The sequence below is a fragment of the Leptonychotes weddellii genome, chromosome 3 (genome assembly GCF_054177405.1).
Source record: "Leptonychotes weddellii isolate Sample4059 chromosome 3, ASM5417740v2, whole genome shotgun sequence".
Classification (NCBI taxonomy): domain Eukaryota; kingdom Metazoa; phylum Chordata; class Mammalia; order Carnivora; family Phocidae; genus Leptonychotes; species Leptonychotes weddellii.
Window position 1 is genome coordinate 668,791 of NC_138371.1, and position 25,502 is coordinate 694,292.

General features: G+C 62.0%; 1 protein-coding gene across 1 annotated transcript in view; it reads right to left on the reverse strand.

Annotated features, from left to right (window-relative positions):
• The window catches only part of CROCC2 (ciliary rootlet coiled-coil, rootletin family member 2), a 42,679-nt gene extending 17,456 nt beyond the window's left edge, over positions 1–25,223 (reverse strand). The window contains exons 1-13 of the mRNA XM_081815282.1: positions 25,149–25,223; positions 16,056–16,206; positions 14,812–14,960; positions 12,682–12,788; positions 10,876–11,041; positions 5,940–6,037; positions 5,191–5,418; positions 3,981–4,077; positions 3,460–3,666; positions 2,944–3,155; positions 1,118–1,216; positions 487–631; positions 6–126 (exon numbers count right to left, since the gene is read on the reverse strand). Coding sequence (XP_081671408.1) covers positions 6–126; positions 487–631; positions 1,118–1,216; positions 2,944–3,155; positions 3,460–3,666; positions 3,981–4,077; positions 5,191–5,418; positions 5,940–6,037; positions 10,876–11,041; positions 12,682–12,788; positions 14,812–14,960; positions 16,056–16,206; positions 25,149–25,223 — 1,855 coding nt within the window. The remainder of the gene's footprint in view (positions 1–5; positions 127–486; positions 632–1,117; positions 1,217–2,943; positions 3,156–3,459; positions 3,667–3,980; positions 4,078–5,190; positions 5,419–5,939; positions 6,038–10,875; positions 11,042–12,681; positions 12,789–14,811; positions 14,961–16,055; positions 16,207–25,148) is intronic.
• Between the last annotated feature and the right edge of the window lie 279 nt (positions 25,224–25,502).

The following is a 25,502-nucleotide window of genomic DNA, read 5'->3' on the forward strand; positions in this document are numbered from 1 at the left end:
GTTGCGTTTGTCCTGAGCCAGCGCCTCTGTCAGGGCCGCCATCTTGGCCAGGGAGTCCCTCTGCTCCACCCCCTCCGACTTCAGCCGCGTCACGAGCAGTCCCAGGTCCGTGCTGCTGGACTCGGCCTAGGGCAGGGGGGACGGTGCGGTCACCCCGATGACACTTTGGGATCCACGTGCAGACCGTTCCCACAGGCAGAGAGCCGTTGTGCCAGGGAGGGAGGGAGCTCTGGGCGGGACGGTGGGGGAGGCCTCTGAGGTGGACGCTGGCCCCCTGGGTCCTCAGGCTGCAGCCAGGAGAGGTGGCAGGGTAGCCGAGGGAGACCACGGGGAAGCAGGTGTGGCCAGGGGCCAGGGAGGATAGGCCAGCGCCCACTGGCTGGGGACTCTGCCGATGGACTGAGGGCCCAGGAGGGTGAGGAGACAAGTGAGTGGGAGGGGGCGGGCCAGATCCCAGGGTGGGAGAGAGTGGGCGGGGAGGGCTACCCGGGCCAGGGCTCTGCGCAGACCCTCCCTCTCGCTGTCCAGGACGTCCCTCTGCAGCCGGGCCGAGTTCAGTGCCTCCTGGGCTGCCACCAGCTCCTTCTTGAGCCCCGAGACCTTCTCCTCCAGCTGTTCTAGGCGCCCTTGACTGAGGCCCAGAAACCAGAGGGCAGAGGGTGTGAGGTCACCTCAGGGCAAGAGGGGGCCACAATGGGCAGGGTGATGGCCCACAACTCCCTCTGAGCCCAGGGAGCCCCAAAGGAGCATGGGTAGCCCTGCAGGGCCAGGAAGCTCGTGAGCCCTGTTTCAGGGCTTGAGTGGGACGGTGGTGTTCCTGGTCCATACCCTGACAGCCCTGGGTGAAGAGTGTGTGTGTGCGCACGCCCGTGTGCACACACAGCTCACAGGGCCCACCTCTGCCCCTGGGGCGGGGAGTAGGCCTTGGGCCAGAGGTTGGAGCAGGGGTGTGGGCGCGGGGGTGACAGCCCAGGCTGGGGGATTCTGGAGAACCCTTTGCCCCTGCTGTCCCATCACGCACCCCCACTCCCGGAGAAGAGCCCGGTAATGACGTGGCCCCGTGTGTGGCTGGGGACACGGGGGCTGAGAGGCGTGGCAGCCCGTCTGCCCAGCGCACCTGGTCCCCAGCTCCCTGCGGCCCCGCTCGCCCTGCTGTGCCAGCTCTTCCTTCTGCTCTGCCCACGGTTCGTGGCCTCCAGCCATCTCAGACGGCCGCCTTGCCCCTCATCCCCTCCGCCACAGTCTCCAGAGCCCTTTTCTTGCTGGGGACAGGGGGGTGTAGGTTGGGGCAGCCCCAGGACTGGGTCCCGGGAAGGGGAGCCGAGGGACACACCCTGGGTAGAGTCAGACCTTGGCCCAGTGCCGGGAGCGTGGGCAGGGCAAGGGGGGTGCCAGGCCAGGGGGCCACTTGGGGCAGCATCCTGGGGAAGCGTGGTGGGGGACAGGAGACACCCAGCCACCTCTGGCCCCGGCAGGCTGATCCCCTCCCGACGGCTTCTGTGAGCCCCGAAAGCACTCGAGGGTCTTGCTCCCTGGTGTGTCCCATGCTCAGCCCTCTGGCACCCACAGGCCAAGCTCAGCTAGTCCTTGCAGAACTCAGTGGGAAGGACGGGGCCCCTCCTCTGCCGGCACCCTGCTCAGCACCCTGCTCAGCTCGCTCTGACAGGGACCCCGGGCCCTTGAGGTGCAGTACTCTTGTGCAAAGCCGTGCTCACGGGCTGACCCACTCCAGAGGCCTCTCTGCATGCCACCCCTCAGCCAGGAATCTGGACCTCAGCGGCTCCCCATCGGGTCCTGGCCCCTGGAGCGCCCAGTCCGAAGCCTCCCTTTCCCAAAGGCCCGTGGGATCTGGCCTTTCCTCCCCCAACGCTGAGGGGCCCACCCGGGCCGGCCCACCTGTCCCGGGTGCTGCAGCCTGCCCCCCCCCACTGCCCTCTGCTCTGTGGAGGGATGGCCCCCACCAGCCTCACCCTGCTCATGCGTGGCTCTGCACTCCCCCCACTCTGCACCTATCGGCCCCTGGGAGACCCCCCCTCCCCTGTCACAGGAAGGCTTTGGGCCTCCAGGCAGCCTCCTCCTCCATCCCTCCGTGCCACGCCCCACGCCGGGCTGAACTCCTCTCCCCGGGTCGTTCCCCGGGTGCCTCTCAAGGCAGGGTTGGGTTCATTTCTCCTCAGATCCCCGGTCTCAGCACCGAGGGCACTGTCGGGTCACCCAGAGAAGGAGCCCCCCCTCCCCGAGGGAGCCGCAGTTCCCCCACCCCCAGGGGGGATGAGGGGAGGCAGCCTCCTTGCTGCTCCCTCTCCTGGCCCCTTTGGGAAGCACCTGCTCCTCCAGTCAGAGCCTGCGGGCCCCCACGTCCCAGCCCAGGCAGGGTGTGGACCTGGGAAGCCCCTCCTAGCCCCTCACTCAGGACTGTGGGCCTCGGGAGATTCCGTGCTTCCCCACTCCCACTGACCCCAGAGCACTGAGATGTGCACAGAAGCATCCAGAAAGCCTCACGGCTGACTGCACCATAGGCCGCCAGATCCACAGGACAGCCCAGGAGGGCTCTCAGGCCGCCCCAATGGATGTGGAGGGAAGGGAGTTTGGGGATTTACGGACCATTTCTGAAGGATGGACAGGACTCCTGGGAGGAGTCCTGGGAGTCAGGCGGGAGCGGGGAGAGAGCATGCAGGTGGAACCAGGCTGCACTTTGGGGATGCAGGTGGAGGGGGCAGGGCATAGGCTGAGCCTGGGCAGAGACAGCCCAGGTGGGCCCAGATGAGGGCAAGGAGACTCAGAGCAGGCAGGGGGCTGTGGGGCTGAGGGGACAAGGTGAGGCCAAGGGAGGCGGCCTTGCCAGGAGCAGTTTCTGTCCTGGAGGTGGGCCCGCTCTCTCTCCTGCTGGCAGCGCCCCTCGGCTGGCACTGCCCGGCCTGCCCCGCTCAGCCCTGCGGTCACCTTCGCAGGAGCTCGCTGGTCACCCTGCAGTGCTGTGCCTCCCGGCTCTGCGTCCGTAGCCTGCGCAGGAGGTCCTCGCGCTCCTGCACCTGCTCCCGCACCCGCTCCTGCAGGAGCCTCCTTGAGGCCTGCAGCTCCTGCTGGCTCTCGGACAGCTGCTCCCGGAGCCTGGCGGCCACGGCCTGCGAGGACTCCAGCTGCAGGCGCAGTTCCTGCCCCGGGGCGGGTGTGCAGCGTGAGCCCCCTCTGGCCTAGGCGGGCCTTGGACCAGACTCCCCCCAGCAGAGCTGCACTGCAGACCGGAGCCTCCTCCCCGGGGCTGCAGCTCGGGGGGGCCCCGAAGATGCACTGGCTGTGTCCAGACCCTTCCCCGGAGCCGCCTCCTTCTCAAAGGCCCTTGGCTCCCCTCGCTGGCACCCCGGCCTCCCTCCCTGGGGCCCGCGGGGTGTCCGGCCCTGGGTAAGCCACGGGCGGGCTGGCTAATGGCCCTCTGTGCACAGCCCCGTGGCTGCCCACCTGCTCCTGCAGCCTCCGCCTCCCAAAGGCTGTCTGCACAGCCTGCAGTGTGGGGTCCGGGGTGTCCGGGGAGCGGGCCCGCGGTGGGGACACACCCCGGTGGGGGGACGCAGAGCGCATGGGCCTCCTCAGAGGGCCCCGGGCCTCCTCAGCTCCAGCACTGCCACCCCATGCCAGCTCCGGGCCCCCGGCATCCGCCCGGGCCACCTTCAGGGTGCAGAGAGGAAGGGACGGAGGGAGAGAGCTCAGGGCTGTGGCCAAGCAGGGCCCTTCCAGATCCTGTGGAGGGTCAGCCATCAGGATCCTAGCCCCTCTGCCGCGTTACCCCAGGAAGGACCGAGACGGGCCTGCACCTCCGGGATGCTCTTGAGAACGTGCTGCAGGGACTCGGCTTCGTCCTCCGAGGTGTCCGCTAGCAGCTGGCCTCTGGTGCGCTGGGACTGCTGTGGCCGGAGCAGATGCCTCAGCAGGGCCGGCGCCGAACCCCCACCCTGTGCCCGCCTTCTCGCAGCCCCACGCACCAGCTTCTGGATCTGCATTCTGAGGGAAGAGATGGTTGCCTCCTTCTTCGAGTTTTGCTCTGTGAGCTTCTCCACCAGGAGCGTCTGCTTGGAGACCCTGGAGAAAAGGTGGGGGCCGGGGAAAGGGTTGTCAGAGCAGAGAACAAAGCCCAGAGTGCAGGGGGGCCCCGAAGATGCACGGGCTGTGTCCACACTCCCCCTGTGCTGTGGCCCACACCCTGGCATTGGCCGAGCGGGCCTTAGTCCCTTGCCTGGTCAGACACTTCTCTCCTGCTCTAGAAACTTCAGTGGCCCCCACTGTCCCTGGAGCAACGTGCAGAATCAGAGTTCAGCATTTCAGGCCTCCACCCTGACCCCAACTTGCTCTCCAGCGTCATGGCCGGTGGCCCCTGAGGCCCTGCCCCTGTCCTTAGGGCCGTTGGTCCAGCTGCTTCCTCTGCCTAGAGCGCCTCAGCCACCGAAATCTAACAAGTGACGTCATTGTCCCTTCCTTCCCAGGAGCCACCTTCTTCTCAAAGACCCCTGGCTCCCCTCCGTGGCACCTGGGTCTCCCTTCCTGAGGCCCCAGCATCTTTGGCGCAGGCCCTGGGGTGAAGCCCCTGCAGGCTGCATTGGGCCAGCATGCTCCTTTGGGGCTGCTCTGGGGTTTGTTGGACTCAGCTGGCCCCCTGAGGGCAGGGCAGGTTTCTTCCCCTCAGCTTGCAGGTGTTTGTGGCCGAGTGATCCTAGGTTCTGTGAATTGTGCGCCGGGGCCAGCAGGTTAGGCCTTCCCTGGGGCGCTGTCTCCCCACTGCCTGCCGAAGCTGCCCTCCCGAGATTTCTGAGCCACCGACATGGTTCTGCGTCCAAAACCTCGTGTGCTTGCTCTGAGGCTCATTTGCACCAGGAGTAGACCTGGGCCCCTCCCCCTGCCTCAGCTTCTTAAACGGGCTACCTCAAAGCAGGCGCCCACCTCTGGAGGGATGTGCTTCTAGGCCGGAAAAGTCCACTTCTGGGACCCAGCTAGGAGGACACAGTCCAAATGCGTCCACTGCAGCGTCCCCTGAAACCCTCAAAGTTCGGGCGCTCTCGCTCGGCCTCTGGAGGTTGTTAGGGACTTGTGAGCCCACCATCTTGGGGACCATCCCTCTGCTGCCAGGAGCTCCACCACACACGTGAGCAGAGGGCTGGCAGGTCCAGCCTCCCGGCCCGCCTGCCGCCCGGCACCCACCTGGCCTGGAGCGCCACCTTCTCTGCGTCCCAGCGGCCCTGCAGCTGGAGCATCTCCTGCACCTTGTCCCGTAGCTGCTGCTCCAGCCGCACAGCCTGCAGGGCCTGCTGCTCCAGGGCACTGGCCCCGCTGCTGGCTGACAGACGCAGGTTGGAGTCAAGGTTCAGGCAGGCCGTTTGCAGGCGCCAGGCTGTCCTGGCCGCCTCTGCTCGCATGTCCGTGAGACCCCTGGGATACAAGGGCAGCACCCCCAGCTGAGCCTCAGGACTGTCCACGGGCTCCGGGCCCGAAGGCTGTGAGCCACTGGGAGAAGCAGGATCTGGTCACCTGGGCCCTGCTCTCTGCCCACAGCCGACCCCCTCCCCTGCCATCCTCAGAAGCCTCCAGCACATCCCAGCTGGGGAGGGGGAGCTGGGGCCGGCCAGGACAGGCTCTCTGCTTCCAGCACGACACCGACCCTCTGAGCCTCAGTCTCCTGCTATGTGAATGGGGTGCTGACATGACATGTACCTCAAGGATCCCAGGTCAGACCTGTGTGAGGTGCCAGAGGGATCTGAGGGGCCCTGAGGCTCTGCCCTATGGATCCCCCCCTCTGCAGCATCCCCCTAACTGGCCTGTCCCACTGCCTTCTCTCCCCTTGCACATCTGCCTACCTTGCTCTGTCTGTTTGTGCTTCTCCCACATCGCTCGCCTTTCCTGTCCGTTCCTCCACACCTGGGGGGCCAACCCAGTGGACCCCGTGCCCTCACCTCTCTGTGGTCGCACGCAGCTCGGCCAGCTGTATGCGGAGTGCCGTGACCTGTTTCCACAGGAGGAGGAAGTCCTGGGGCCCCCCTGAGCGTGTGCGCTGGCTCTGAAAGCAAGAGGCTTGAGTCTGCTTCCGGTGTGGGAGGTGAGAGGAGCCCCACAACCCCACTCACCCTCTCCACAGCCCCCTCCTCTGCATGCCAAGCTGGGCTGTCTCCCATGGCAGGGAGCAGACCCAGCACCACCTATGGTCCTGCAGCCCCCTTTCCCATGGGCTTATCTTCCCAAATAATGCAAATTGCCTGCTTCCTGGGGAGCAGTGCTCACTCCCCCACCCCAAGGACCTGGGGAAGTGACCACACCCAGGTCCTGCCCAGAACCAGGACTCACCCAGCCTGGTCTCCCTGCAGCCCTCAGCAACTGTGCGCCCCCCACCCCCCTCCCCCCAGCCAGTACAGGGAGGGGGAGAGGCTTCCCTTCCTCCTCCAGCACCAAGAGAGCAACTCTTACTCTAGGGGAGCCCCTAACATGTCCAGGTGTGGCGCTTGGTCCCTGAAGGTGCCAGGGACACAGAAGCCTCTACCATTTGGAGCTCACGGAGGGGAAGGTGGAGAAGCCGCCCGCTGAGACAGGGCAGAGTGAACTGGGTAGTAATGGTGGAGCAGGAGGCCACTGCAGGACTGTGGGGGAGGGACAGGGGACGGAGTTGGGGGCAGTAATGGGACGGGGCCGTGTGTGGCCAGCGGTGTCAGCCTTTCAGGGAGCTGAGCTGAAGCCCAGGGGTCCTGAGTCTCCACGCCACCTTCCTGGGTCCTGCACTCGGCTGTGTCCTGAGTGCTGACCTCCCGCGACCCCAGCAGGCTCACCGTGGGCCCAGCACTGCCCCATACTCCCATACATCTGCCCTCCCTGCCTGTTCCAGGCGCCTCTCGAACGCTGCTTTCAGACAGAGTGCCTTCACTTCTGCCGGCTCTCAAGACCCACACACCCTCCCTCCTTCATGAAGCCTTTGCCGATCCCCTGTCCTGACCCCACATCTGAGGTCCCCACCTTGAGCCCAGGAACACTTCGCTGTAGGCCCCTGCGTGCCTGGGACCAGAGTCCTCTGTATACTTGCACTGCTCCCCTCACCCCCATCGTGATCATCAAAGAGCAGGGATTAGAACTGCCTCCTGGAGGAGCAGATGCCTGGCCTGGCCTGCCCAATAACGACGATGAAACTACATTAGATTCCAGGCTTCACAGCTTCTGGAATGCAAGGCTGGGCTGGCTGACGTGGGGAGGAGCCCTCAGGCCAGGAACCGGCGAGGTCAGGAACTCCAGAGGAATACAGGCAACCTCTTGCCACACTCAGCAACTTGAGCATGTTTCCTTGACCACGGGCTCAGGGGACCGAGAGAAAAACCTGGGGTCCATCCAAAGGGGGAGTCTGCCCACACTCATGAGTGAGGTCTCAAAGCTGTTCTCTAAGTAAGGGGCGCCAGCTGTGACTGACCAGAACCCCCAGGTGCCCACATACACACACATGCACACACCAGCCCTGCCTGCAGGACACTGTAAGGAGGTACCGTGGATGGAATGTCTGTGTCCCCTAAAATTCGAATGTTGAAACCTAATCCCCAGTGGGATGGGATTTGGAGGTGGGGCCTTCAGGCTCCACCCTCGTGATGGAGTTAGCGCCCTCCATAAAGGCGCCCCAGGGAGCTCCCTCGCCCCCTCCACCGTGTGTGTGCATGTGCGTGTGTGTGCATGTGCGTGTGTGTGTTTATAGTGAGAAGGAGCTGTCCGGGCGTGTGTGCGCATGTGTGCATGCGTGTGTGTGCATGTGTGTGTTCATAGTGAGAAGGAGCTGTCCGGGCGTGTGTGCGCATGTGTGCATGCGTGCGTGTGTGTGCGTGTGTGTTTATAGTGAGAAGGAGCTGTCTGGGTGTGTGTGCGCGCGTGTGCGTGTGTGTGTGCGTGTGTGTGTTTATAGTGAGAAGGAGCTGTCCGGGTGTGTGTGCGCGTGTGTGCATGTGCGTGTGCGTGTGTGTGTTTATAGTGAGAAGGAGCTGTCCGGGTGTGTGTGCGCGCGCGCACGCGCGTGTGTGTGTGCATGTATGTGTTTATAGTGAGAAGGAGCTGTCCGGGTGTGTGTGCGCGTGTGTGCATGTGTATGTGTGTGTGTGTTTATAGTGAGAAGGAGCTGTCCGGGTGTGTGTGCGCGTGTGTGCATGCGTGCATGCGTGTGTGCGTGTGCATGTGTGTGTGCGTGTGTGTGTGTGGTTATAGTGAGAAGGAGCTGTCCAGGTCCCAGGAAGCAGCCCTGGCCACACACTGAATAGTCTCTCACCTTGATCTTGGACTTCCTGTCTCTAGAACTGTGAGAATTAATGTTAACATAACATAAGCCCTGGTCTGTGCTTCTGTGACAGCAGCCTGGTGGTAAAACGGGAAGGAAAAGGATCTTCCCTGTGGATATGGGGCCACAAGTCAGCCTGTAGTTTTCAGTCTGAAGTCATATAACCTGGTGGCTTAAAAAAAACTCAAGCTGAAAATGTACTTCATTGTGGCCCCAAAGACTATCAGAGCCCCTATGCACCTGTCAGAAGCAAATGAAAACCCTTTCTGGAAGATAGCACATCCATTCCAGGTTCTAAAGAACTTTCCCAAAGTTCTAAGAAAAATAAACAGCTCTTGGTTTAAAATAAAAAAATAAAATCACTAAAGACACAAGGAAACAGAGCACTATGATCAAGAGCCAGCAGAAACAATAGAATCAGACCTTAGGGAACTCGAGACGTTGGAACATCAGATGCATTGGAGAACATAACCATTTTCAGGATGTGTCAGCAAGTAGACGAGAGGCTTGAACATGTGAGTTAAGAGTAAGATATTTGGAAAAGAATCTACCAGAATTCTTAAAGATGAAAAACACAATATTTGGAATTTAAGCAAAGCAGGGAGGTTTAACAGAGCTTGGGCACCAGAGACAGACATGCTGACCAGGTAGGTATATTTGAAATTGTCTAGAATACAAACCAGGGTGACAGAAAGAAGACATGCCAGGTTCAGAAGCCTGGGGGGCTCAGGGGTTCGTGAGAGCGGCTGGCCTGCTCGGGGTTGGGAGGAGCGAGGATGAGCACAGGCAACGCTCGGAGATGTGAGGGCTACTTTCCAAAAGTAACAAAGACACAGCATCCTGATGAGTCTGAAGCAGAATAAACAGAAAGAAATCTGCACAGAGACGCATCCTAGTAAAACCGCAGAACGGCGACGTCAAAGCTGCCAGGTGGGAGGACAGATTACCTTTGCGGGGAGTCACCAGCATCAAAGGCCCCGGGCACTGACTTCTGGCAGTGACCACAGAGCCAGAGGACAACGAAAGGGTCTTTAAGGTACTGAGAGAGAGCACCTGCCGACCATGAGACCTTCCACGGCCAAGGGGGAAATGAAGACCCTTGACAAGCCAATCCAAGCTGAACTAGAGGCCTGTCCTCCAGGGCATTCGTTCCGCTAGGCGGTCACAGCCCGGCCGCAGGAGGAGGCGGGGGCAGGGTGGTGGGCTGCCTCTAACAGGCCCCCAGCTATCATCCACTACGCTGCAGGGACAGACACAGCCTCTCGGTGACACGTGTAAATGTGGCACTCCCCCTCTGTGGGCCCTCCGCTTCCTCACAGCAGGAGGGCCCACCCGGCCTCCCCCGAACCACAGCCACACACAGCCGGGCACAGGGACCAAGCCGTCCCGCGTGGCAGCCATGCCCCGGGCTTGCGGGGGCCCAGCCGGCTGTCCTTTCTGCCTGACGCTGGGCGGGCAGTGCAGGATGGCCCTGGGAGGTGGGCTTGTCTGAGGGACATCTGGGTGCGGTCAGCCTGAGGCCCAGGCACGCTGGCCGCCCTTGGCCTCTGCTTTCACCTGGAAGCGGCCATTTTCCAGGTGGTGTCTGGGAAGAATCCTGCCAGTGGCGCCGGCAGAGGACAGTAGGAAGGCCGTGGGGACACCTGCCCCCTTTAGGGATGGCCACAGCTGCGGAGGCCCGCCTTGCCCCGGGCCGTGCCCCTCTCAGGGGCCTGTGTCCAAGGACAGACCAGAGCAGAGGCGTGGATGCCTCTTTTCACTCAGTGGCCACAAGCGTAGCCGTGGGAAGACCTGGACCAGGCAGGGGAGCAGGGTGTGATGTGTCCCAAGCATCTCCCCCAGCTCACGCCAGGGGTCTTGCCATTTGCGACCATCCCCGGGGGCTGCGGCCTAGGGCACTGTGCCCTGAGCCCCTGAAGGGCTTAGGGTTTCGGGAGACTGTGATTAAGCAAGGCCTGGGAGGGCCCTGCTGGCGCTGGCCAGGGGCTGGGAGCAACGGTGTGGCCCCAGGCTCCTTCGAGTGCCCCCCCACCCCTGCAGCCCGAGCAGGAGTCAGGCCTACAGAGACCTCCTTCTCTCTCAAGAATGGGGCAGGCCGGGGCGCCTGGGTGGCTCAGTTGGTTAAGCGACTGCCTTCGGCTCAGGTTATGATCCTGGAGTCCCGGGATCGAGTCCCGCATCGGGCTCCCTGCTCAGCGGGGAGTCTGCTTTTCCCTCTGACCCTCCCCCATCTCATGCTCTCTCTCTCTCTCAAATAAATAAATAAATAAAATCTTAAAAAAAAAAAATAGAATGGGGCAGGCCATGCCAGAGCCAGGACCCTGGGCCCTCATCCTACTTTCCAAGTCTGATCTTGGGGTCCTGCCTGCCTGTTCTCAAGGAAGGGCCTCCCTAACCTGGTGCCCCCACTCTGTAGACTGCTGTGGCCCAGCTCGATGGGGAACATGGTGGGGCAGCAGGTCAGCGGCCTTGCCCTCCAGGAGGAACCACAGCTAGAGCCAATTCACCCTCTCCCGGCCCCCACTGCCTCCCCACTGCCGTGGGCCATAAGCACCAGGACAGGTGTCCCCTGCCAGTGGGCAAAAACGGGGAAGCACCTGTCTCTCAGTCCAGCGCTGTGCCTCCTTCAGCTCCAGCTCGCTCTGAAGATGGAGCACGTTGTCCGCTGTCCTGGCCAGCTCCTTGGCCAGCCTGTCGTTGGCCTTCTTCATGTGCTCCAGCTGTTTCCGCAGAAGGGTGTTCACCTGCGAGAGACCGGTGCTCCTGGCGGGGCAGAAACCGCAGCAGCATGACCATGGGCAGGGGGCTTCTCCTTCCAAAGGCTCTGAGAGGGGGCCCAGCCGGCTGTCCTTTCTGCCTGACGCTGGGCGGGCAGTGCAGGACGGCCCTGGGAGGTGGGCTTGTCTGAGGGACGTCTGGGTGCGGTCAGCCTGAGGCCCAGGCACGCTGGCCGCCCTTGGCCTCTGCTTTCACCTGGAAGCGGCCATTTTCCAGGTGGTGTCTGGGAAGAATCCTGCCAGTGGCGCCGGCAGAGGACAGTAGGAAGGCCGTGGGGACACCTGCCCCCTTTAGGGATGGCCACAGCTGCGGAGGCCCGCCTTGCCCCGGGCCGTGGGCCTGGCCAGCCCAGCTCGGGTGTGAAGATCCCCAAGCCACTGCTAAGCGGCACTGACCTCCTGCGATGGGGCACCCACGGCTCCCCAAACTGGGGCCGGTATCTGAGTGCCCCCTGGCACACTCCATCTCTGAGATGCCTGCTCGCCCTCCTCCTCCCATGCGGAGCGTCCCTGGCCGGGCCCCACGAGTGCGGCGGGCTCCGTCCCAGGTTCAGGGGTGAGCCCTGAGATGCATGAGAGGGGCAGCTCTGGCAGCTGAGGGGACCGGGCCTGGGAGGAAGGGGCAGGGCAGTGGGGAGAGGACATCCGGCACACCCCACGAAGGGGGCAGCCCCCCTGTGACCGTGGGGTCCTCTCTCCTCTGAAACTGGCCGTGATGGGTGGAGCGGCCCTTCGAGAGCTAGCCCTCCTGGCCAGGCTGCGAGGCCGCAAAAGGGACCTTCTCTGCTCCCCTTTCAACTTGGGCATCACCTCCTCTTGGGTTGTGACCCCTCACCCCTGCCCCTGCTGTTTTTGAAAACTGGTTTTCGAAATGTTTCTCAGCACTTTCCTTCTGTTCCCAGAGTCCCTGAGGATGAAGCAAGTAACGGGAAATATTCCACAGATGTTCTAACCTCCCCCAGGTCTGGAGACGCAGCCGAGCTCAGGGTCTCAACCCCTCCTGGCTGTTCTCCCTGCAGTGTGGAGACATGCCCCTTCCCTTCCGGGGACTGTGTCCTGGAGCTTGGGGTCAGGGGCTACTCTGGAGAACTGGGGTTACCACTGGGGAGGCTAGGGCATGACACGTGCTGGCCGCTGGTGAACAGAGGAGCCCCTGACCATGAAGTCAGAGTGGCCTGAGCCAAAGGGGTCTGGGAGTCAGGGCCGGAGCATGAAGAAGGGTGGGGTTGAGGGAAGCACCCATGGGTGCCCCGGGACCAGCTGCGCTAACAAGGGCCATGGTCAGCTCAGGGGGCCTGCCTGCAGCACTGGCCGGAGCACCAGCTCGGTGGCATTGGGGCCTGGAGGTGGCACGCTCGGGAGCGCAGGGCCGGTGAGACCCCCAGACCTATGGGACCTGCACCCCACACCTGAGGCCCACAGCCTGTTGGTCCCCCTCCTCACCCTGCTCTGCCCACTCTTTCCCCTGCCTCTGAAGCCTGGGGCCAACGCATCCAGGCAAGTTTGACTTGGAGTCACTTTGGGAAGAGACTGGCCAACGGCCCCAACGCACAGTGGGGTCTGCTGCCTCCGGGGGTGACGGCCGAGCTCCCGGTAGCCCTGACTGCCGCATCAGTCCCGACCCACCTCTGCTCAGCGGCCTCCAGACGGCCCAGGGCCTCCTCCAGGTCCACGCTGTGCTCTAGCTCCGACCTCCGCAGCCGAGCCTCGGTGGTCTCCAGACGGGCCTGTAGCTGGGGAGGAACGGCAGCCCACCTGGCCAGCAGCTCCCGAGCCCGCCAGGCAGGGCAGCTGTGGCATAAAGCCCTCCCCGAGGTGGGAGAGAGGGCACCCCTCAGGCCGCCAGCAGGGGTCTGCTGAGGCTGAGGCCCCTCCACACGATGGGGATGGGGCCGAGGGGCAGGCATTCGCCCCCCGACCCTGGGCCAAGTGCCTGTGGCTGGTTGAGGAGGGGGCCTCCGGGGCTGCTTCATAAAGGGCAGGATGGCTGAACTGCAGGGCGGGCCTGGGGTCACCCCCGCTGAGAGAGCGCAAGTGTGGGGTCCCGCCCCTCCAGCTACCCCGCCCCCACGGCCACGGCCACAAGTGGGCTTCCACCCCCGGCAGGCCTGCTGGGGAGGGGGGTTTTCCGAGCGGAGCTGGACCAGGCCTGCCTCAGAGCCTGCGTCCTTCCTGGCTCCCAGCTGGGGCCTGAGCAGACGGGGAACAGGAGGTGCTAGGGGCTGCCCCTGGCTGTGCCGACCCAGAGCACACTTGGGGTGTCTGGGGAGGGGAGCTCAGGCCCAGCAGGCCGGCTGGTGGGGGCCTGAGACACGGGGAAATCGGGAGAGCCAGGAGGCCAGGGCAGGGGCTGGGGGTGACCACAGAGCAGTCACACTGGCCCCCCTGACCCCTGCCCCGCCCTGCCCATCTGCTCGGGGTGACGTGGGGGCGGCCGGGCCCCTCTGGCGCCTGCACGAGGGGGAGGCTGAGACGCCCGTGGGAGCCTGACATGTGCGCTGAGCTGCGGGGTCTGGGAGTTCAGTTCTGACTCATGAGGCTTACTAATCTGTCCGCAGGATTTCTGGCTTCTATTCCCACCACCGATTCCCAACATCTCCCCACCATGTGCTAGGAAGGTCCCCCACCCCCACGACTGGGCCCAGGACACAGACAGCCCTGGAGGGCAGGCGAGCTCGCTGATGTCCTCCTGGAGCTGATGGGGATGAGGATGACCCCGTGGTCCTGCCCTGAGGGGCTCACTAGGGATGGGGGCAGCGGTGAGAGCCGGTGTTTAGTGTGGGGGCTGGTGGTGCTGCTGATTCCTGGAAGCCCCGGATATCCTGGGGGCCTCGGGCAGCTGCTATGGGTCACTGGTCATGCTGGGGAAAGGGCCAGCGCCTGGTTCAGTCCCAGCTCCAACACTGGCAGCACAGCCCTGGGCAAGTCTGGCTGCTCTGAATCTCAGTTTTCTCTTCCAGAAAGTGGGGTCATCTATCCTGCCACGTAGTGCAAGGAGGACTCTGAAGACAGCAGGGGTGGGGTGGGCCAGACACAACAAGGGCTCTGAGTACCCCACACTGGGAGCTGGGCATCTGCAGCCCAGTCCCGCGTCAGGAGCCATCGGGCTCGGACTGGCAGACCCTGGAAAGAGGATCTGGCCTGGCAAGTTTCCTCAGCTTTCTGCCATGGTTTCCCCACCTGAACAACAGGAGGCCCCCCAACCCCACACTTTATAACCACATGGCCTCTTGCTGCGGCAGAAAGCATTGTGGGTGCTCCGGGGACCGAGGACCCAGGGGTCACAGCTATCCTCTGAGGGCTGCCCTGGCCTCGGCTGTCAGGAAAAAGTGTGGGGTGGGGGGCAGAGCCAAGTCTCTACAAGCGCCGTCTGAGGGTTGGGGCCAATTCTTAGCAGACCCCAAAAGTGAGGTGCTGGGGCTGAGGGCCCAGGACTGACCCGGCTGCCTCCACAAAGCCCCCGGGCAGGCAGGACACAAGTCAACACTTCAGCTGGGCTGGGAGACCTGGGGGGGAACTTTGCAGGAGGGAGAGGGGGCCTGGACACCCATCCTATCCTCACCCTCCCCCCTCCAGCCCGTTTTCCCGTCTGTGGCTTGGGATTTAGATGTGCTGTGGCTGACGTCACCTGTCATTCTATGTCCTAAGACTCGACGATAGTCCCAGCTGTCTGGCCACCAGTCCCAACAGGTGACCGCCTCTCCGCAGGCCAGGCTGCAGCCTTCTGCCTGCCACGTGCCCGGTGCACACGCTTACCCGCTCACTGAGCGTGTGGTACCTGCTGGCCAGCTCGTCCTGCTCAGTGCCTGCCTGGGCCAGCAGGTTCTCCAGCCTGGCCAGCTCGTCCTGCAGGAGCTCATTCTCCTCCTGCACACGGGCCGAGGCGGTCAGCGGCCCCTGCACCCCTGTAGGGGCAGTTCCAGCGTCAGCCTGGACGGCCGGACCAGGGCCCCCCACCTCCTCAGACACGGCACCCAGTCCCCATGGTGGGCCTCTGGGCCGGTCCCTGGGCTCCCACTGCTGGTCTGCCCCGCTCTTCCAGGAGGGTCCAGCTGTGACCCGGGACCCTGGTATGGGGGATGTGGACTTCATGCTCCAGGCCTCCCTCCCGCTCCTGTTGGAGGGTGGGCCACCGACGCCTTACCTCTCATCCACACCTTTAACCCCAGCACAGCCCCAAACCAATTAGAGCGGAGGGTGTGGGAGTGGCCTGGACACTGGGGACCCCCGCCCCCTGTGAAGCAGGGAGAACTGCTGAGTCAGGGTAACCCGATCTCATCTGAATAGCGAGTTTCTTTTCTAAGTACACAGCGGGCTTTCTTCTTCCTTAACACACACCTTCTGAGAGTGACTGGTTCCTTCAGGAGGCTGGACAGACCCTTACTATAGAAAGGGGTGTCGGGACCCACACACGAGGGAGTCCCCAGCACTAGCTAGGGCCAAGTGGCCTGACCAGTTGGGTGGCCCTGCTGCAGGGACCCAGCCTGGGGCCAGTTCCTTAGCTGCAAAGCGCTCTGCCCCAAGGGGCCTGTGGGGCTGGGTGAGCAGAGGGCCAGGGTGGGGCCGGGTTGGGGGGCCTGTGGGCTGGGTGAGCAGAGGTCTGGGGCAGGGCGTGGGGGGCCTGCTCAGTGTCTGTGCTTCCTGAGTATCGACCTTCAGGATTTTTGCTCATCTAATGAAACACAAATATGATGAAATCAAGACAGCTGGTCACAAATGTGTCACAAACACAAATGCAGTGCTGGACAATCCTTGTGGCCTCGTGGTAAGCATGCTGTGGGTCTGGACACGTGACCCCTGTGGGTGACCCCGGGGAGGGCGTGGTTCAGTGCCCCATCACACTGCAAGATGACAGGAGGGGCCAGCCTAGGTGGGGCTTGGAACCCGGAGGGGGACACTGCAGGGGCAGGGGACGCACGTAAGCTGGACTCCAGCTGATGGCTCTGTGCCTCCCCTGGTGCCCCCCCACCTCCATCGTCACCCCTACCACCGCCCGTCACCTTGGTGTGGTGTGTCCCCCAGGCTGCCAGCCACGATCTCACGGATTCGGGCAGGTACAGGCGTGGGCAGAGCCTGCTGGCCTTCCCCACGTACAGTCAGCGCCCGGTCTTCTCTGCTGGCAGTGGGACTCAAGACGGTGTCCTCCAGCCTCTGAAAAACAGCCATCCAGGCACACTTGGGGCTGGCAGCCTCCTGGACAGCGAGCCCCCTGGGGTCCCTGGGGGCTACCACAGGGCTCCCCGGCCCAGCCGCCAAGTGCTCTGCAGAGGACGGCCTGAGGCTACCACCCAAAGCACATGCCTTGGTTTCTCTACCTTTAGAGTAACCCGGCGGTGCTCTGAGCACTGGGGACCCGGAGGACACCTAGCCTAGCTGGTCACTGTGCCCTGCCCTCTGGCCCTGCTCTACCTCTGTGGGGGCCGGGCTGAGTGTTCACGGTGGGTGTCTCCAGAGGCACCGGGAGGCAGGTATCCCTGCTCCGGTCCCGGTCCCGACCGCCTGCAGCATACGGTCTCACCACTTTCACAGTGGGGGTTGCTGGGAGGGATTGACAACTTGTAAGGGTCTAGGCCCACCCACCCACCTCCCTTTTTGGACATGGCCAGCTGCTCAGGGCTTCGCCCTGTCCACCAGGAAGGGCACGAGGGGGCCCTGGGAGAGGGCAGGGCAGGAGCCACGGGAGGGGCTGTGGGAAGGCAGTGAGGACAGCCCTCCTTCCTGGCCCGTCCAGAGCAGCTGACCTGCCGTGGGAGAGGTCTCAGGAGGCCTGCAAGTGGGCAGGAAATCCCAGGGTCCTGGATACACAGAGACTGGTGTCGGGAGGTCTTGGGCTCTGAGTTGGCACATTGCTTTTGCCCTGGGGATTCTTTGCATCCTGAGGTGGGCAGAGCTGGGGGAGGGCCGGGGGATGCCCTCTAAATCCTGGGCCCAGGCAGGGCCCTTCTTGCTGGGTCTAACTGTGGCACTGGGAAGGACCTTCTTCACTCTGGATGTGAGAGGGCTTGGTGTGACAAGATCACCGGATGCTTCCCAGGGGATCCTGGAGACAGTGACTCTCCAGGGCTGCAAACCGGGGTCCTCCCATCACACCCCCACCCAGTCCCAGACTTCTGAAACTCATCTGTCCTGTAGCTTCCCAGGATCCCTCTCCCTGTGATCCCTCAGAGCCTGCTCCCTCGCTCTGTGACTCCCCAAATCTCCCTCCCAGCCCAGGGTCCTGATGACCACTGAGCAGCCTCCTGCCTTCCCCTCTCTCCTCTGATTTCCTCCCAGCTCTCCCTGAAGCCTTTCCAGGTTCAGACCGCTCTACCTGGCTCTGACACTCAGCCCCTGGCTGGTGGGGGTGGAGGGCTTCCTGGGCATACCCCTGTTCTGCGCACCCCATTGCCCTGGTACGTTCTCTCTGTTCTTCCTTCCTGAGATCCCAGCCTGGCATCTTCTGCACACACACCTTTGAGGTGTCCCTGGACACAAGGCATGTTCCATCTGGACCAGAATGCCAAGAGTCACCCCCCCGCCCTGAGACCTGGGTTCCTGCATGACACCTGGTAAGGCCCCATTCTGATCCCCAACAGCAGCCCAGGTGCTGGACGGTCACTGAGCAAATACTGAGAACCAACTTCCACTGCCCTCCCCCTGGAGTGAGAACCCTAGTCCTGGTTCACCTGGGACCCAGCCCTTCTTCAGGCTGGAGCCTTACTTCGCACAGTGATGCTTGAATTTGAGTCAGCAGCGGGCCTTGGGAAGGCGCCATCCCCCAACACCCCCCCCATGACCCCCTTCAGTATTACTCTGGGTGGGAGGTGAGCAGCCTGCCTCCGGGGTCGGGGCGGTGGGGGGGAGGATGTGCCTGCTACCCTTTCTGGGCCAAACAAGGCACGAATGCCAAGACCATCAACCGCGTCTAATGTCCTCCTGGGGGGAAAGGCAGCTAAAGGGGCTCAGCCATTGTCTGCCCTGAACCCTGTATTTGCACGCGGGGAAACTGAGGCTCAGGGGGTAGTGAGACCCACCCCGGGCCCGCTGTAGGAACAATGAACTCCAGGAAGCTCGCCCTCCGAGGCCAGGAACGACTCTGCCCCTTCGCCCTCCCCCACCCTCCCCGCTCCCCCGGGCATCCGAGGCGCCACCCGCTAACGGGAAGCCTGAAGCAGCGCGGCATAAACCTGACTCATTCCTAACATTTACAGAGGGTCACTTATTAGCCGAGACGTCCCAAGAGGCGCTGGGGGCGTAATGGGTTCCAGCTGTGGCCGGGTGCCTGCGATGGGCCGCGGCCCAGCTGGAGCCGAGGGGGCGCGGCGGGGGGCGCGCGGAAGGGAGGGGCCGTGGGGTGTTGAGGGCGGGGAAGGGGCAGGCCCAGGAGGGGCAGGGGCGGGAGGGGGAAGGGGGGCCGGGACGGGCAGGGCCAGGAGGGGGCGGGGCCGGGAGGGGAAGGGGAAGAGCCAGGAATGGGGGGCGGGGCCAGGAGAGAGGCCTGGTCTCCATCCGGGGCGGGTCGCGGGGCCTCGCGGACCTCCGGGCAGGACCCCGCGGCTCGCTGCCTGTTTCCGGCCGCCTTGAGTCTGGCCCAGAGAGGCTGCTCCCTCCGCCCCGAGGCCTTCCTGTCTGCAGCCCCTGGCCGCCACCTGCGGCCCTGCAGGTCCGGGCGTGTCGCCTCCTCTGCGGGCCGGGGGCCCTCCTCCCGGGCTGGCCATTTGTGGTCGGGGGCCGAGGCGGGGGGTGGGGGTGGGGTCTGCGTGTCCGGGCTGGGCACAGGGAGGCTTCCAGAAGGCTACCCCCCGCCCCGGGACTCTCAGCCCGTCGTCGGAGGGCTGGACATCGGTTTCCCCAAAGACCCCAGACTCACAGTTGAACGCAGCCCTATCCCTTCCTCCCGCCCCCAGCGCCCTCCTCAGCTCAACTTGCGCTAAAGGCCACTGCGAGGTCCCCGCCCCTGCTCGGCATGGCCCATGGAAACAGATACCTGCAAGGGGGCCAGGCACCCCTTGGTCACGGTCACCCCTCCCCACTGCGGCTGTGTGGACGGGAGAGCCTGCACACGGAGGAGCGTGGGCTCCCCTATGTACCCCACCCGGATCAGAGCAGGACTCCCCTGGAGAACTGGGTTGGGGTCCCTGTCCTGCCAGTGCACCGCATGACCCTGGGTGTGTCCCCTGCCTCAGGTCCTCGTCTGTGAAATGGGAGGGGGCACCCCAGAGCTCTGGGGGGGGCGCTGCGGCTCTGCGGAGGGTGGGGTGTGGAGTCTGTGGGACAGGAGGTGGCTCGGGAGGGCAGGTGGCCTTGTAGGTCAGCAAATGGAAATCACACAGAGCAATTTCACTACTTCCTGTTGCTGGGGGAGCAGCATCAGTAAGTCCCTGAGCGGCTCCCCCTGGGCGTCCAGGCTGCTAGGGGCACCGGACGCAGACCGCCTGTTACCCAGGAGGAGGGAAGGATGGGCTCGTAAGAGGAGCCTGGCATCTTCGGGACGGAAGAAGGTGAGGCTCCCCCACACGCGACCTCGGCCTGGGTTCAATGAGCCCAGTGGTAGGGAGTGAGGGGCACCAGAACCTCTGATCAAAATCACCCTGGGACAGAGCGTCCAGTGGACGATCCCCGCTCAGCCGGGTCACAGGCTGCAGCCTCCCCGGGCAGGAGCAGGCCGAGGGAGGGCGTGCGAGTCCAGGGGCTGTCCCGGGCCCCTCTGCGGGTGGACTGGCCGGCTGCCGCGTTGGGCGGCCGAGCTCCCACAGTGCCGCTGTGTGGCCGCCAGCGGTACTGCAGGAGGCTGAGGCTCTGGGGGCTGACCTGCGCCATGGAGAAGGGAAGGTCGCCAGCCCACAGGAGTGAAGTGAGGCGGGGCATTCCCCGCTGAGGATTTCGTAGCGAACATTGTCACGCCCGCTGTCGTGACCCCAAAGGGCAGGTTTCCTGTTCACTATGGGCGAGGAGGCTCCCCCAAGGTCACGCACCCACCAAAGGTAGTGTTAGGACTGACCCGCCTGTGGGTCCCGGCACCTGCCCTGTGGCGGGAGACTGGGACTCAGCAGGCACACTGGCCTCAGGTGTCCTCCGCGGTGTGGCACGTCCCCGAGCCCAGGCAGATGGCAGAGGAACTGAGCCTGGCCCCCCACGGCCGCCGCCCCCTGTGCTCCTCCCTGTCTGCCCACTCGGGCCCCCCCACAGGCTCCCCTGCATCCCTCAGCGGCAGGCTTTCGCCCTCGCCAGGAGCGGGCACAGCTGGGAGAACACATCCGAGGACAGGGTCTGCAGCCAAGGCCAGCTACCGGACGTCTGCTTGCCATCCTTCCGTGGCTTGGCCTGCTGCAGAGAGGGCCCTGGCCGGGCTGGTGGCCTGCCAGGCTCCGTTTCCTGAGGAAAAAGAGCTCCTCTGTGTCTGCGGTAACACCTGGCCCCTGGCTGCTCTGTCTTAGCCCTGGCCAATTCAGATTTCTGTGCATTTGTGGAGCCCGCTGGGGCCCTGGGTGTCGCCCCAGGAGCAGGGTCATGCTTCTTACGGGGGGCAGTTTGGTCCTCAACTCATAATAGATGGGAGATTGGGCCAGGCATTGACAGGCATTTGGGGTGAGGGGAACAACTTGTCATTTATCTCTGAGTCCCCAGCATGATCAGTGCTTGGCACAGGTCACCATGTGAATGACAGAAAACCCAGCCTAAGGTATGAATCACTAACTACAAAATGATTTATATTAAGGAACTCTCGGAAGGGCAAGGACCCTGTTGGTCTTGTTTGCTCCTGTGTTCGCGGTGCCCACACAGACTTCCTAGAGGAGGTGGCAGGCGAGTCGGACCCTGAAGGACAAGCAAGAGCCCAGCAGCTAGCGGAAGCGCAGGTCAGGTGTCCAGGTGGAGGGAAGAGCGGAAGCAAAGGCAGTGGGGTGGGTTCTCAAAGTCTGCATGGGGCCTGGGGGAGGAGGGTGCAGGGATGGGGGGCAACAAGGCAGGAGAGGCGGACACTGTGGAAGCCTTGAATGGCTGCGCCGCCACAGTCCCCTTGGACTATGGGGTGGCAGAGGGGAGAGCGGTGTTTCTGAATGAGGAGGAGGGGGATGCGGCCCATCTGATTAGCATAACTGGTTAATCTGACCAGGTCTGGCATGACCTTGGCTGCATCAGGGCAAATGGATGGAAGATTCAGAGATGGGCCAGTGCCTCTGTCCTTGGCTGGCTTGGAAATAGCCCAGGGCTTGGCCCTTGGCAAGTGACTGATGAGGGCTTGCCACACCATGATGCTCTCAAGCCATCCTAGTCGCATGGGTGGGCCCCCTCAGGTTCCATCCCATCCATCCCACCTCATCTTCTGTCATGTACCTAACACATTGTCCAGCAAGCCTTCCTTCTTCTTATGTATCAGTGATTTTTCTCTCTCTTTCAGACCTTGCTTATTGACACAAACTGTTTTAATTTATACCCCTCTTTAAAAAAGTGTTGCTCCTACATGCCCCATGAGGTACCCTTGCAGTCAAGGTCACCCGTGACCTCCATGTTGCTAAACCCAGTGGTCCATGGTCTCCATCTTCCTTGATCTCTTAGCAGCATGTGGGTCACCACCTCCTCCCTGAAACATTCTCCTGCTGACACCACCCCTCCCAGTTGTTCTCACCTCCTTGGCCACCCATCTTGGTCTCCTTGGCTGGTTCCTTCTTGCCCCTCCCATCTGTAAGTGTGGGAGTGCTCCATCTCCTCTTTCTATGGACACTCACCCAGCTACACATCTGCCAACAAGCCCACATGTCTATTTCCAGCATGGAGCTCTTCCCTGAGGTCAGGTCCATATATCCACTTACCTCCCTACCATCCCCACTTGGATGCTAATAGGCTTGTCCACTCTAAGATGTTCCAAACAAAACCTCTGAGCACAATATAGTCAAACGAGGTGTAGAAAACAATTTGAAAATCTCTACGTGTTTGGAAATTAGGGTATTTATACCTCTAGATGACCCACGGATAGAATCACAATGGAAATTAGGAAACAGTTTGAACTGGATAATAATGAAAATTATTATATCAAAATGTATGGGATGTAGCTAACGCGTTGTTGGGAAAGAAAAGCATACCTTCAAAAAAGAAGAAAAAGAAAGTGGGGATGTGAAATGATACAGTTGCTGTGGAAAACAGTAGGGTGGTTCCTCACATTAAATAAGGAGTTACCATAGGACCCAGCAACCCCACTTCTGGGTATATCCCCAAAAGAAGTGAAGGCAGGGACTGAAACACAGACTTGCACACCAATGTCCACAGCAGTGTATTCACAACAGCCCGAAGGTGGAAACAACCCAATTGTCCATGAACAGGTGAGCGGAGAAACACGGTGTGGTCCATCCACACAATGGAGTATGATTCGGCCTTGCAAAGGAAGGACATTCTGACCGCGGCTAGCACAGGGATGAACCCGGGGCACATCGCACTGAGTGAAATGGATCAGGAACAGAAGGAGAGATATTGTCTGAGTCCACCTCTGAGGTCCTGAGAGTGGCCAAATTCATGGAGGCAGAGAGCAGAAGGGCGGGCGCCAGGGGCTGGGGTGGGGCTGGGGAGTCCGTGTTTCATGGGGACAGAGTTTCAGTTTGAGAAGGTGAGAAAGCTCTGGAGATGATGGTGGTGATGGTTGTATATAAATGTGAATGGGCTTAATGCCACTGAACTGCACACTTAAAAATGGTTAAAATGGTAAATTTGATGTATATATATATATATTTTGCCACATTTTTAAAAGAAGTTAAAAAAACATTTTTTTAAGATTTTATTTATCTATTAGAGAGAGAGCACGTGCATGCATGCGTGCAGAGAGAGAGACAGAGTGGGTGAGACAGCAGAGGGGGAGAGAATCTGAGGCAGACTCTGCACTGAGCACGGAGCCCAATGCCGGCCTTGATCCCATGACCGCAAGATCATGACCCGAGCTGAAACCAAGAGTCGGACACTCAACCGACTGAGCTACCCAGGCGCCTCATTAAAAAAAAAAATTTTTTTAAAAGAAGGCTGCAAATTAATGAGATAAGCACACATCTCAAAAAATTAGATGAGCAACAAACCCAAAGAACTGAAAAGCAAAGGAATAATAAATCTATACATTAATGAAATAGAAGGCAAAAATACGGTAAAGAGGATCAACCAGTGGCCGAAATCGGAAAAGCAAAATGGGTATCGCTCAGGGTGACCGACTCCTCTCGGCCTGCCCTGATCTCCCGAATGTCACACAGGAATCCCTGGGTCTCCAACCCCTCAACTCCAGGGGCCGGCGGCCACCTGCTTCAGATCCTCAGACATCAAAACAACAGCGAGAAGATATTGGGAACAACTTTCGTCAGTAAATTTGAAAATTTAGGTATGTGGACAAATTCCTAGGAAATTATCATTAATCAGAACCTACACCTGAAAGAGAGTCTGTTTTGGTAGTTTTAAGGGGACCGAATCCAGAATCATGGGCCCTCTGGTGTTGGCCTCCCCGCCCGGGGCTCTGCCTCTTGTCTGCCTGTCTGTCTGCTCTAGGGCCGGACCCCCTGAGAACCCAGCTCTGAGGGGGAGGCCAGGGGTTGGGTGCCCTGGGGTGCCATGCAGAGGCTGCAGGGGCGCTCTCCAGGTGTGGGGAGTGCCATCAGGCCTGGTCCCATTGGCAAGCCACACCTTGCCCAGGCCCCTCAGTTTCCCTGTCTGCAGCTGGAGGGGCTGGAGGAGCCCTGTGGCCCTGCCTCCTCGTCTGGACAGGCCTATCTGGGCATCTCTTGGCGCCTGCCTGCCTACTCACCCCCGGGGTGATGGCACCTAGATCTTCATCACCACAATGCAAATAACAGGTGTTGGCTGGGCGGGCAGCGTGGACCTCGGCTGGGACTCCTTGTGACTTTCAGTGACAGTTTCCCACAGGCAGTGGGATTTGGGGGCAGCCTTGTCTGCCAAGCAATGGCCCACTGCCAGGCAAGGCCCCAGCCGGCGTCTCTCCCTCAAACGCTGGTAGCCATAGCAACGTGCTTCAACCCTCAAGCCTCTATTTTCCTGGAATCCAGAGAGGATGATCCTCTGGGATGCCTGGCTGAAAGCGTCTTGAAACCGTAGTGTGCAAGCCTGCCCTCCCTCCATCTGTCCTTCTCTCCATCCAGAGAACTGACACCCCTTGGGAGCTGGACAGAGTCACCCACCCAGGCCCTTGTTTTGTCTTGTTGCGTCACCTGATTCAAGTATCCTGTCCCATCACAGTGTATCCTGTGTAGGCATCAGTGTGTGTGTGCACGCGTGTGCGTGTGCGTGTGCAAGGTGGCTCCACCATGTTATTCAATCATGTGGCAACAACTGGGGGCCGTTACTCTTCTCTGGCTGCCTGTGCTGTTTGTACAGGGACCATGTCAACCCCATACAGCGCGGTCTGAGATTCTAAGAGCTGGGTTAGTAAACAACGGAGTCAGCCGGGGCATCGGGGGTTCACTGGGATCCCCGAGGGCTCAGTCTGGGTGCAGACTGCCTGCCGTGGCGGCCAGAGTCCAGTGACGGCAGTGGTAAGCGCCTAAGGGCGTGGGATGGCGGGGTGGGCACTGGGTTGACTCTGGGAAGTAGGGAGTGAAGAGAGAGGGGCACGGGGAGAGTTCGCGGTCCTCGCTATTGGTGCTGTTATGCACACGGGAAAGTTCTGGAAGTCAGAGAATAGATACCGGGATGAAGCACCTCCGCCCAGCAACGGTAGCTCCCACACTGCCACGAAGAAAGCAGTGAGTGGGGTCCCAGCACGTGGGGACCCTGTCTTGAATCTCAAAGGAAGTGCTCAAAGGAAGTGGGGAAGAGTTGCCTGTCCCTCCCCACCCGCCGTGTGCCTCAGGCCGTGAGCCTGAGGCTCAGAGAAGGGGGCTGACGGCCTGAGCTCATGCAGGCATGGATGGGCGGCTGGGTGCTGGGCTCAGGTCTCCCCATGCCCAGTCCAGTCTCTCCCCAGGCCCCTCTCCTGAGCTGATGCTGCACTTCTGTGTGCGTGCTCATGCTGACCGTGTGAGCACCCAAGTGCCCCTTGGAGCTGGGGAGGTGTGGCCTCTCCGTGCACCCCCCAAGGTGCCCTCGAGCCTGCTCCCAGGAGGGTGCTGGAGGGCGGGCACCCCACTGACCTGGATCACGGTGTCCAGCCCCAGTGGGGTCTGCTCTGCATCCCCATCACCGGGCTTGCTGGAGGCAGAACTCATCTCAGACCGGAGCACAGGACCTGGGAGGAAGCCGGGGCTTGGCTGCCCGGCGAGTGTCCTCCTGGCACCCTGGCCGGGCCAGCATCACCCCAGCACCACACCTGGCTCCTCCGTCAGGGCGCCCAGCTGGCCCCGCTGGGCTGGCCACCAAACGGCCAGCTCAGCCCGGGGCGTTGCTGGGGCAACCGCGACGCTGAGGATTGAGTTTCCCTGGAAACAGGAGTGCAGGCCCTGCTGCCATGGGGTCTAAGGAACGCTGTTGTCTGGAAGCAGTTTCCT